This window comes from Nerophis ophidion, linkage group LG08 (genome assembly GCF_033978795.1).
Source record: "Nerophis ophidion isolate RoL-2023_Sa linkage group LG08, RoL_Noph_v1.0, whole genome shotgun sequence".
Classification (NCBI taxonomy): domain Eukaryota; kingdom Metazoa; phylum Chordata; class Actinopteri; order Syngnathiformes; family Syngnathidae; genus Nerophis; species Nerophis ophidion.
The window spans coordinates 49,120,341-49,132,401 of NC_084618.1; the positions used below are offsets into that span (position 1 = coordinate 49,120,341).

The window sequence follows — 12,061 nt, forward strand, 5'->3', positions numbered from 1 at the left end:
TGTTTGTTCACACAATAAAGTCATTAGTACACAGTAACTAAACAAAACTTAAAACTGAAATGTACTACTCATTTAAATCATTTGCTTTTTGCCCTCCATGTGCTACTGTGTCCAGGAAATTACAAGTATTTCCTGAATTTGTAAGCATAAATTTAGACTTCTTAAAACGCTTATTTCTTATTTGTTTCAAGCTAGCTTAGTGATTAGCATGTGAAGTGAAGTATAGTGAAGTATATGTATATAGCGCTTTTCTCTAGTGACTCAAAGCGCTTTACATAGTGAAACCCAATATCTAAGTTACATTTTTTTTAAGCCAGTGTGGGTGGCACTGGGAGCAGGTGGGTAAAGTGTCTTGCCCAAGGATACAACGGCAGTGACTAGGATGGCAGAAGCGGGAATCGAACCTGCAACCCTCAAGTTGCTGGCACGGCCACTCTACCAACCGAGCTATGCCGCCCCATGTCTGCTCCTGGCTTGGTCTTGCTATTACAGTTACGATACTTGATAATGACAAGATGAAATGATTATATTACCTAAGCTGTTTTGTTCAGTGACCAAAAATAAAGTATCAGTCAAAGGCTTTGAAAGGCATCTATCAACAAAGGCCAATCACATACTTTTTCACAAAAATCGTCTGATATTAAATGGTGGTCAAGGCCGCGTTAATGCACAGGCTTGCTTACCAGCCCTCTGCAGCTGCTCAGTCAGAGGCGTCTCATTGAAAAGCTCTCCCCTCGTGCTGATTTATTAGACGATATTTCCCCAAAGACATTAGCTCACATCAGCGTGTGAAAAGCCCAGCAGAAAGTACTTCAACGAATGGCAGCGTAATGCTTCGGAAGCTCATACAAGGAGATTTAGGGTCTTGGCAGAATACGGCCTAATTCATTGACTGTCGGTCATGGTTTGGTGTTATGTTTTAGATATTGTGTAGCTCTTAGAAGTTTTATAAAGGCTGAAATGAAATTTCCTCAGTCTAATAGGACTTGACTAAAATATTCAGGTTGTACATCCTGCAGATAATGAATCTTCTATGGTAAAGGCTTAGCTTTGATGCTTGTGAGACACTCATATTAGCCTTATAACTAAGCAGCATTTGTGTATCGCAAAAGCATCCTATTTGTAGAATGTTGAAATGTGCTGATCAACGCTGTCTGTCTGTGTGTGTGGGCAGATGTGCTCAGCCTGCTCTCGACCTGGTGCAACCCTGGGCTGCTTTTTCAAAGGTTGTCCCAGCAAATACCACTACAGGTGTGCTATGGAGGCAGGTAAGATCAAAATGATTCCACGTTAACCAGTATAAAATCGATGCATAGCTTTTTATTAATGTTAATATATACCTGACAGGCTTAAATGATGTTGCAGCTCAATGTTTGCAACACCCACGTAATGTTCTTTTGATGTTTTGCTGGCCGGTGACACTCGTGCGCACGTGTGGGCAGTCAAACCCCCTTGCTGACTGATGTTCGTTCTTGTTCTCACAGGCTGTGTCCTCATTGAAGAAAACTTCTCCATGAAGTGTAAAAAGCACAAGGTGAGTTGGAAAGAATTAAATGAAACAAGAAGCTGATTTTCTGTAGTTGGTTTCCTGGAATAAAACGTTCATGTTTCTGTTTTCATCTGTTAGAACAAGACATTCACAGACTTAGTGGAGAAACATAGTGATCCCAGGAGAAAAAAGCCCTGTTGGTGAGTTAATACATCCACTCAAAATCTGCTGTTTCAAGTGTTGTAATGATGAATCAGTTTTGATAGTTGTGCCCCCGAACCTAACCTTAACCCCATGTATAAATTACCAGTAGAATGGAAAAACAGGTTGACTTTATATGCTCAATTATTTTTCATTGTATCCGTTAAACCATGTCCAATTCGAAATGCATGCGAAAATACCGTCTAAACATCCACAAAATGCCACAATGTACGACAGCCATTTTGAATATTCCGCTCCGAATGTTTTTTGACAATTACATTTAGGGTCGGATAAAGTCACAGGGGGAAGTCTTCTATACTGTGCTCGGATCAGCAAATCAGTCATACTGGATATTTGCCAACAATTCAAAGATATGTGCTGTTTGTCATTCACAATCCCTATGTAAGACAAGAACACATATGTTCTTGTTTTTTTATGCATTCAAAATCATAAAAATATTTGAAAGGTGTGCATGCACCAGGGGATAGGTTGATTGGCAACGCTGAATTGGCCCGAGTGTGTGAATGTGAGTGTAAATGTTGTCTGTCTATCTGTGTTCGCCCTGCGATGAGGTGGCAACTTGTCAAGAATGTACCCCGCCTTCCGCCCGAATGCAGCTGAGATAGGCTCCAGCGACCCCCTGTGACCCCAAAAGGGACAAGCGGTAGAAAATGGATGGATGGATGCTTACAATTGAGTCAATGGGGGCACCTCTATTCCGCCCACAAAGGCCTATAAGTAACCATCCAAAATCTGCCAACAATACGCCATTTAAATGTTGTGACTTGAATATAAACCAAGTATTTGCTATATCGTTATTATACCATAAACGCTAAGTAGGCCTGGGCAATATGGCTTAAGGGACGGCGTGGCACAGTGGGAGAGTGGCCGTGCGCAACGTGAGGGTCCCTGGTTCAATCCCCACCTAGTACCAACCTCGTCACGTCCGTTGTGTCCTGAGCAAGACACTTCACCCTTGCTCCTGATGGGTGCTGGTTAGCGCCTTGCATGGCAGCTCCCTCCATCAGTGTGTGAATGTGTGTGTGAATGGGTAAATGTGGAAGTAGTTTCAAAGTTCTTTGAGTACCTTGAAGGTAGAAAAGCGCTATACAAGTACAACCCATTTGTCATTTATAAGAATAAAATTTCCGATTTTTTTCACAAAAAATTTGATTTACAATCTTTCTTTTTTTTTTCTCCCCCTACTTTTTGAATAAACCAATGAATACAAATGACAGAGATCATTCAAAACAAGTTTAGCTTTTATTTGAAAAAAAACTAGTTTGAAATGACACTACATGAACTGCATCTTATTAGTAGCATAATTGTTATTTGTATAATGTTGTATGCAAAAATGTTCAAAGAAGTAAATTAAGGCAGTGGGGGCCGTGGCCCGATTGGTACCGGGTCGCGGAATAATTTTTCATTCATTTTTATAAAAAAAAAAATTTATAATTTTTTATTTATTTATTAAAACAACATAAGAAACACAATATACACTTACAATTAGTGCACCGACCACAAAAACCTCCCTTTTTCATGACAAAGAAAAAAACAAATAAATGAAAAAAGGACCCCTCCTCCCCCGGGCCGCGGGACAAATTATTAAGCGTTGACCGGTCCGCGGATACAAAAAGGTTGGGGACCACTGAATTAAGGGGTTCCAATGGGATGCAATACTTCTGCTTGTATACAATAGTTCTATAAACAGAAATGTAGCATTGTACATTTTATGCAAATAAACAATAGTCTCCAATATTGAGAATAAAAAAGTGCAAATTTAAAACTTTTGTATTAAATAAAATAATTATGTATATAAAAATGTAGTATTGTAAATTGTAGTGTTGTGACGATACCAATATTTTGGTACTAAAATTATTTCGGTACATTTCTAAATAAAGGGGACCACAAAAAAATGTCATTGGCTTTATCCATCCATCCATCCATCCATTTTCTACCGCTTATTCCCTTTTGGGGTCGCGGGGGGCGCTGGCGCCTATCTCAGCTACAATCGGGCGGAAGGCGGGGTACACCCTGGACAAGTCGCCACCTCATCGCAGGGCCAACACAGATAGACAGACAACATTCACACTCACATTCACACACTAGGGCCAATTTAGTGTTGCCAATCAACCTATCCCCAGGTGCATGTTTTTGGAAGTGGGAGGAAGCCGGAGTACCCGGAGGGAACCCACACATTCACGGGGAGAACATGCAAACTCCACACAGAAAGATCCCGAGTCTGGATTTGAACCCAGGACTGCAGGAACTTCGTATTGTGAGGCAGACGCACTAACCCCTCTGCCACCGTGAAGCCCCATTGGCTTTATCTTAACAAAAAATCTTAGGGTACATTAAAAATAAGTTTCTTATTGCAGTTAAGTCCTTAAATAAATTAGTGAACACACTGGACCATTTGTCGTTTAGTAGTAAGTAACCAAACAAAGGCTCATAAATAATCTGCTGACATATGCAGTAACATATTGTGTAATTTATCATTCTATTATTTTGTCAACATTATTAAGGACAATTGGTAGAAAATGAATTATCAATCTACTTGTTTATTAACTGTTAATAACTGCTTACGTTATGTTTTAACATGTTCTGTCTACACTTCTGTTAAAATGTAATGATCACTTATTCTTCTGTTGTTTGATACTTTACGTTATTTTTGGATGATACCTTTAAATTTGGGTATTAATCTGATACCAAGTAGTTACAGATCATACATCGGTCATATTCATAATCCTCATGTGTCAAGGGACATATTTCCTGAGTTTATAAACACAATATACTTTTTTAAAAAACAAAAGATGATGTTGTGATGCCAAAAAATGTCGACGTAATCATATTAGTATTGACTAGACGCGTGCCTGTACTTGATATGATTACAGTGGATGTTAGGTATAGATCCACCAATGGTGTTTTTTTACATTTTGATAATGGTGAGCTATGGTGTGTAGTGAACCTTTTTGACCTATTCTTTGTCCTGCAGGGATGATACTTGTAAGAAACATACTTTATTTGGCTCCATGGAGACCAGGATTAGTGATTTAGAAATCGCTAAAACAATGCAAACGGCAGATGGACGTTAGCTGCTAGCCTTGTCTTAAAGCACCTCTTCCTGAGGTTTTATAACTTCATCTTTATTGTTACTTTTTAAGCCAAAGTGCGTCCGTTCTCCCTTTTCTGTCTACACACTGTGTCTGCTTGTAAGTACTGAGTGATTGTGTGCCGCCGAACATGCTCCTCAGCTCATAACCTAGCAATGTCACGATGTGACTTCGACACGGGTGATGGGGGTGCGGAACCGGTACGTTTCAGAGACGGGTATAGTACCGAAAATGATTCATTGGTATCGCAGTTCTAGAATAATACCAGTATACTGTACAACCCTGGTACATTGTACAAACCCCGCTTCCATATGAGTTGGGAAATTGTGTTTGATGTAAATATAAACGGAATACAATGATTTGCAAATCCTTTTCAACCCATATTCAATTGAATGCACTACAAAGACAATATATTTGATGTTCAAACTCATAAACTTTATTTTTTTTGCAAATAATAATTAACTTTGAATTTCATGGCCGCAACACATGCCAAAGTAGTTGGGAAAGGACATGTTCACCACTGTGTTACATCACCTTTTCTTTTAACAACATTCAATAAACGTTTGGGAACTGAGGAAACTAATTGTTGAAGCTTTGAAAGTGGAATACTTTACCATTCTTGTTTTATGTAGAGCTTCAGTCGTTCAAACTTCCGGGGTCTCCGCTGTCATATTTTACACTTCATAATGTGCCACACATTTTTGATAGGAGACAGGTCTGGACTGCAGGCGGGCCAGGAAAGTACACGCACTCTTTTTTTATGAAGCCACACTGTTGTAACACTTGTTTTGCTGAAATATGCAGGGGCGTCCATGATAACGTTGCTTGGATGACAACATATGTTGCTCCAAAACCTGTATGGACCTTTCAGCATTAATGGTGCCTTCACAGATGTGTAAGTTACCCATGCCTTGGGCACTAATACACCCCCATACCATCACAGATGCTGGCTTTTTAACTTTGCGCCTATAACAATCCGAATGGTTATTTTCCTCTTTGTTCTGGAGGACACCACGTCCTCTGCTTCCAAATATAATTTGAAATGTGGACTTGTCAGACCACAGAACACCTTTCCACTTTGCATCAGTCCATCTTAGGTGAGCTCGGGCCCAGCCAAGCCGGCGGTGTTTCAGGATATTGTTGATAAATGGGTTTGGCTTTGCATGGTAGAGCTTTAACTTGCACTTACAGATGTAGCGACCAACTGTAGTTACTGACAGTGGTTTTATGAAGTGTTCCTGAGCCCATGTGGTGATATCCTTTACACACTGATGTCGGTTTTTGGTGCAGTGCTGCCTGAGGGATCAAAAGTCCGTAATATCATCGCTTACGTGCAGTGATTTCTCCAGATTCTCTGAACTTTTTGATGATTTTACGGACCGTAGATGGTAAAATCCCTAAATTCCTTGCAATGGCTCGTTGAGAAATGTTGTTCTAAAACTGTTCGACAATTTGCTTACAAAGTGGTGACCCTCACCCCGTCCTTGTTTGTCAATTACTTAGCATTTCATGGAAGCTGCTTTTTTACCCAATCATGGCACCCACCTGTTCCCAATTAGCCTGCACACCTGTGGGATGTTCAAAATAAGTGTTTGATGAGCATTCCTAAGCTTTATCAGTATTTATTGCCACCGTTCCCAACTTCTTTGTTCCTTTCCCAACTTTTTTGTCCCGTGTTGCTGGCATCAAATTCTAAAGTTAATGATTATTTGCACAAAAAAAAATGTTTATCAGTTTGAACATCAAATGTGGCGCCTCCCTAAGGATGTGTTTAGGGCACGTCCAGCTGGTAGGAGGCCACGGGGAAGACCCAGGACACGTTGGGAAGACTATGTCTCCTGGCTGGCCTGGGAACGCCTCGGGATCCCCCGGGAAGAGCTAGACGAAGTGGCTGGAGATAGGGAAGTCTGGGCTTCCCTGCTTAGGCTGCTGCCCCCGCGACCCGACCTCGGATAAGCGGAAGATGATGGATGGATGATGTGTTGTCTAAGTACCGTGCGACTTGTTGAAAGGTGGACTAGCAAAGTAAGATTTTCATTGTACGACAAACTGTCTAACTGTGCATATGACAATAAACAATCATGAATCCTGAATCTTTGTAGCATATTCAACTGATTATGGGTTGAAAATGATTTGCAAATCATTGTATTCCGTTTATATTTACATCTAACACAATTTCCCAACTCATATGGAAACGGGGTTTGTATGCACATACAGTGAGTACAGAAAGTATTCATACCCGTTCAAATGTGTCACTCTTTGTTTTATTGTAGCCATTTGCTAAAATTAAATAAGTTAATTTTATTTCTCATTAATGGACACTTAGCATCCCATCTTGACAGAAAAAAACAAACCTAGATTTTTTCGCCAATTAAAAAAAAAAAATCTAAAACACATGTACATAAGTATTCGGACCCTTTGTTTAATACTTTGTTGATGCACCTTTGGCAGCAATTACAGCCTCAAGTCTTTTTGAATACAATGGCACACCTATCTTTGGGCAGTTTCTCCTGTTCCTCTTTGCTGCACCTCTCATGCTACATCAGGTTGGATGAGAAGCATTGGTTTTGATCCAGGATGTCTCTGTATGTACATTGCTGAATTTATCTTTCCCTCGATCAAGATACCGCAGCAGTAAATGGCAGGGATGTGGTACTCGGTATAATCCTGCACGGGACAATCTGCTTTTAATTTAAAATATAAAAGAAAAATAAAAAATTTGATATTAATCGAGATCAGATGATATGAGAAAAATAATTGTGATATTTTTTTTTGCCATGCAGACATTCATTCGCCTGCCAATTCCTGCAGTGACCTGCTCGCCTTCTGGACGCTGTTGCAAAAAAAAAACAACCTTGCGACTGACACTTGACACCCATAAACCTTAATTCCTCTCAAATAAAACATTTGTAGTAATTATTTATGTTTTTTTCCATCTGTGAAATGTGAGTAACAATCAAAATATTTAATTTAAAATAAAAAATATGTATGTATTTGATTATATTTGGTTTTATTTATTCCTGAAGCATGTCAATTTGCTTCTTTAGCAGTTGTCAAAGAGTGTTATTTTTTTTTTTAAGTTATTAATAAAGCAGTTGATGGTTGAAAGTAAGATGGTAGGGTCAGGTAAAGAAGGGGGAACCCTGTAAGGTACCATAGTCATATCATATTTTTTTGTAAAACAGCACTATGTTGTCACCTACATTTTGGGGTGAGGGAATTAGTGTGTCAGAATGTATTCTCTCCACATGTGGGGTTTTTGTTTTCTTTGCAGAAAGCACTTTGGACTGACACGCTCCTCTGCTCCAGCTGCAGTATTTTCCTTCTGCAATGACAATATTATCAGATGTGGTTCAAAGCATTATCGTGCTTCTGGTTGTCTTTTCCCAGCTGTCAACACAATTAGATGAGAATTAAATATTTGTTTCCTGACAAAGTCAGTCACTCCGTATTCAGAAGACCTCAACAAAAAAATGTTTACATGATTTATAATTTGGAGTTTTGTACTCGGATGGGTTCTTTACTCTAGAGTCTAGACGCAGTGGAGTGCCTCTTAAACCTTGTGTGATGAACGAAAGGTACTAACTTGAATAATGGTGGTGTTTGCACATACGCCACTAGGGGCAGCAATGTGCTGTTTTGAATCCAGTGTGCTGCTGCTTGTCTGTAGGACAGCTTCTCAAGGACAAGTCCTGACCCATAATAATGATGTCACATTTTTGTGCCATCTTTCACTTTTGTGTTTGCTTATGCCGACTGTTTTGTTATTTTAAATTCAATAACAGTTTTGTGATATACAAAGTACAGCTTTTTAATGATGGGTGATTGTTATAAAACCTTTCTAGTATGTTTTGTGTGTGATTATCTCAGGGTTGAATTTACAGATTTTCCATACACTTTTTTTTCTCTCTCAATATTTTGTCTTTATCAACTGAAATGCAAGATTTACCAAAGCCTTTTTTCCTTGGTCCAAACATTCTAACACATCAATGTACCTGTCACTTTTTAATTAAATGGTTTTGGTTTAACAATAACGTGTACCCATTTTTTGTAATTGTCAACCTTTTGTTCATTTGCTCACCTTTTGTAGCATTATAGTTCATTTAAATGTCCCAAAAATAAATGTTCAACATCCGACATATTTGTTTCATCAAAGTCAATATCCTAAATTATTGCGAAGACATCTTTTAATTCATCAGTCATGACTCCCCCCCCCCCCCCAACACTACCAGTCAGCTAATGTTACTGGTAGTGGTATAAAACATGTATCTATAAAAGTAATTTTTACACAATTATTAATTTTATTAAATATAAATTGCCCTTTGGACTGAGGAAGTGTCTGCCGTTCAGGCTGTCACTAGTGTCTCATACCCATACAGTGGGTATAGAAAGTATTCAGACCCCTTTTAATGTTTCACTCTTTCATTGCAATCATTTTCTAAAGTAAAATAAAAAAACAAAACATTTATTTCTCATTAATGTACGCTCGGCACCCCATCTTGACAGAAAAAAAACAAATGTAGATTTTTGCAAACTTATTAAAAATAAAAAACTCAGAAATCACATGTCCATAAGTATTCAGACCATTTGCTCAATATTTTGTTGATGCACCTTTGGCAAAAATTACAGCCTCAAATCTTTTTAAATACAATGCCACAAGCTTGGCACACCTTTCTTTGGGAAGTTTCTCTCCTCTTTGCAGCACCTCTCAAGCTCCATCAGGTTGGACGAGTAGTGTTTGTTTTAATCCAGGATGTCTCTGTTAAAAGTTTCATCAATCAATAAATCATAGTTTACTTTTATAGTCCATAATCACAAATGCCTCAAAGGGCTGCACAAACCACAACGACATCCTTGGATCTGCTCACACATCAGGGCAAGAAAAAATTCAACTAAATGGGCATAATGAGCCCTAGTGTGTGAATGTGAGTGTGAATGTTGTCTATCTGTGTTGGCCTTGCGATGAGGTGGCGACTTGTCCAGGGTGTACCCTGCCCTCCGCCCGATTGTAGCTGAGATAGGCACCAGTGCCCCCTGCGACCCCATAGGGAATAAGCGGTCGGAAATGGATGGATGGATGGGCATAATGAGAACCCCCCCCCCCCCCCCCTTTGTTGTTGTCAAAAGTCTTAACAGCAGCATTTTGGACCTACTGTAATCTTTTAATGCTATACGTAGGGAGATCCGAAAATATGACATTAGAGTAATCGAGACGAGATGTAACAAACGCATGAATAATGATCTCAGCTATGCTGGTGGACAAAAAAGGACGAATTTTGGCAATATTACAGGTATGAAAGAAGGCTGTTTTATTAACACAGTGTTACTAAAACGGCCTGGCCCCACCAGATGGCGCAATTGAGCACTATGCAGGCTCAAAATAGAATTAGTGAATAGAATTAGTCTTCTTTATACAGGAAATATCTATAAAATATTATTTTATCAAGCATTATATTTAATGAATACCAGGCAATTTCGTTATAAACATTTTTGCATAATACAATGGCTTCACCAAAGCCAAGCTCAACGGCCTAATTGAGCGCTTGTTTAAGGTGATGAGCCGCTAAAGTCATTGTGCGCATGTCCAAAACAATCCAAATATCCAAATGATATACTTGACGTCAGGACGTAATCAACACGCTCAGTTTTGGCGGATAGCAGCAAGCTAGGTCGTTTTTTATGTGGAGCAAAAACACAATAAAATCAAAATTATATGAGTAAAGTAGATTCGTTGATAAAAGGTACAATTATCACTTTGCCACTGGTGCAAAAATGAGAAATATAACGTTTGGGACCGGAAAGCTTGTGACATCGTGGTTGCTCAAGTGGAGGAAATATTTTCCAAAAGTGGTCACCTTGGAGCGGCACAGCTTGTGGACAGCACACTTCTCAGTCCATCCATCCATCCATCTTCCTCCGCTTATCCGAGGTCGGGTCGCGGGGGCAGCAGCCTAAGCAGGGAAGCCCAGACTTCCCTCTCCCCAGCCACTTCTTCTAGCTCTTCCCGGGGGATCCCGAGGCGTTCCCAGGCCAGCCGGGAGACATAGTCTTCCCAACGTGTCCTGGGTCTTCCCCATGGCCTCCTAGCGGTTGGACGTGCCCTAAACACCTCCCTCGGGAGGCGTTCGGGTGGCATCCTGACCAGATGCCCGAACCACCTCATCTGGCTCCTCTCGATGTGAAGGAGCAGCGGCTTTACTTTGAGTTCCTCCCGGATGACAGAGCTTCTCACCCTATCTCTAAGGGAGAGCCCCGCCACACGGCGGAGGAAACTCATTTCGGCCGCTTGTACCCGTGATCTTATCCTTTCGGTCATGACCCAAAGCTCATGACCATAGGTGAGGATGGGAACGTAGATCGACCGGTAAATTGAGAGCTTTGCCTTCCGGCTCAGCTCCTTCTTCACCACAACAGATCGGTACAACGTCCGCATTACTGAAGACGCCGCACCGATCCGCCTGTCGATCTCACGATCCACTCTTCCCCCACTCGTGAACAAGACTCCTAGGTACTTGAACTCCTCCACTTGGGGCAGGGTCTCCTCCCCAACCCGGAGATGGCACTCCACCCTTTTCCGGGAGAGAACCATGGACTCGGATTTGGAGGTGCTGATTCTCATTCCGGCCGCTTCACACTCGGCTGCGAACCGATCCAGTGAGAGCTGAAGATCCCGGCCAGATGAAGCCAACAGGACCACATCGTCTGCAAAAAGCAGAGACCTAATCCCGCGGCCACCAAACCGGAACCCCTCAATGCCTTGACTGCGCCTAGAAATTCTGTCCATAAAAGTTATGAACAGAATCGGTGACAAAGGGCAACCTTGGCGGAGTCCAACCCTCACTGGAAACGTGTCCGACTTACTGCCAGCAATGCGGACCAAGCTCTGACACTGATCGTACAGGGATCGGACTGCCATAATAAGACAGTCCGATACCCCATACTCTCTGAGCACTCCCCACAGGACTTCCCGAGGGACACGGTCGAATGCCTTCTCCAAGTCCACAAAGCACATGTAGACTGGTTGGGCAAACTCCCATGCACCCTCAAGAACCCTGCCGAGAGTATGGAGCTGGTCCACAGTTCCACGACCAGGACGAAAACCACACTGTTCCTCCTGAATCCGAGGTTCAACTATCCGGCGTAGCCTCCTCTCCAGTACACCTGAATAAACCTTACCGGGAAGGCTGAGGAGTGTGATCCCACGATAGTTGGAACACACACTCCGGTCCCCCTTCTTAAAGAGAGGGACCACCACCCC

The 12,061-nt window shown here is 41.2% G+C and overlaps 1 protein-coding gene across 4 annotated transcripts in view; it reads left to right on the forward strand.

Annotated features, from left to right (window-relative positions):
* Positions 1-12,061, forward strand: part of si:dkey-94l16.4 (uncharacterized) — a 35,189-nt gene that overhangs the window by 8,361 nt on the left and 14,767 nt on the right. For 3 of the 4 annotated variants that reach the window (XM_061908771.1, XM_061908769.1, XM_061908772.1), the window contains exons 3-6: positions 1,175-1,268; positions 1,485-1,534; positions 1,628-1,689; positions 7,587-8,837. In XM_061908771.1, the coding sequence (XP_061764755.1) occupies positions 1,175-1,268; positions 1,485-1,534; positions 1,628-1,689; position 7,587 (207 nt within the window). In that variant the 3' untranslated portion in view covers positions 7,588-8,837. Of the gene's footprint in view, positions 1-1,174; positions 1,269-1,484; positions 1,535-1,627; positions 1,690-7,586; positions 8,838-12,061 lie in introns of those variants that run through there. The other variant, XM_061908770.1, reaches the window with a different exon arrangement.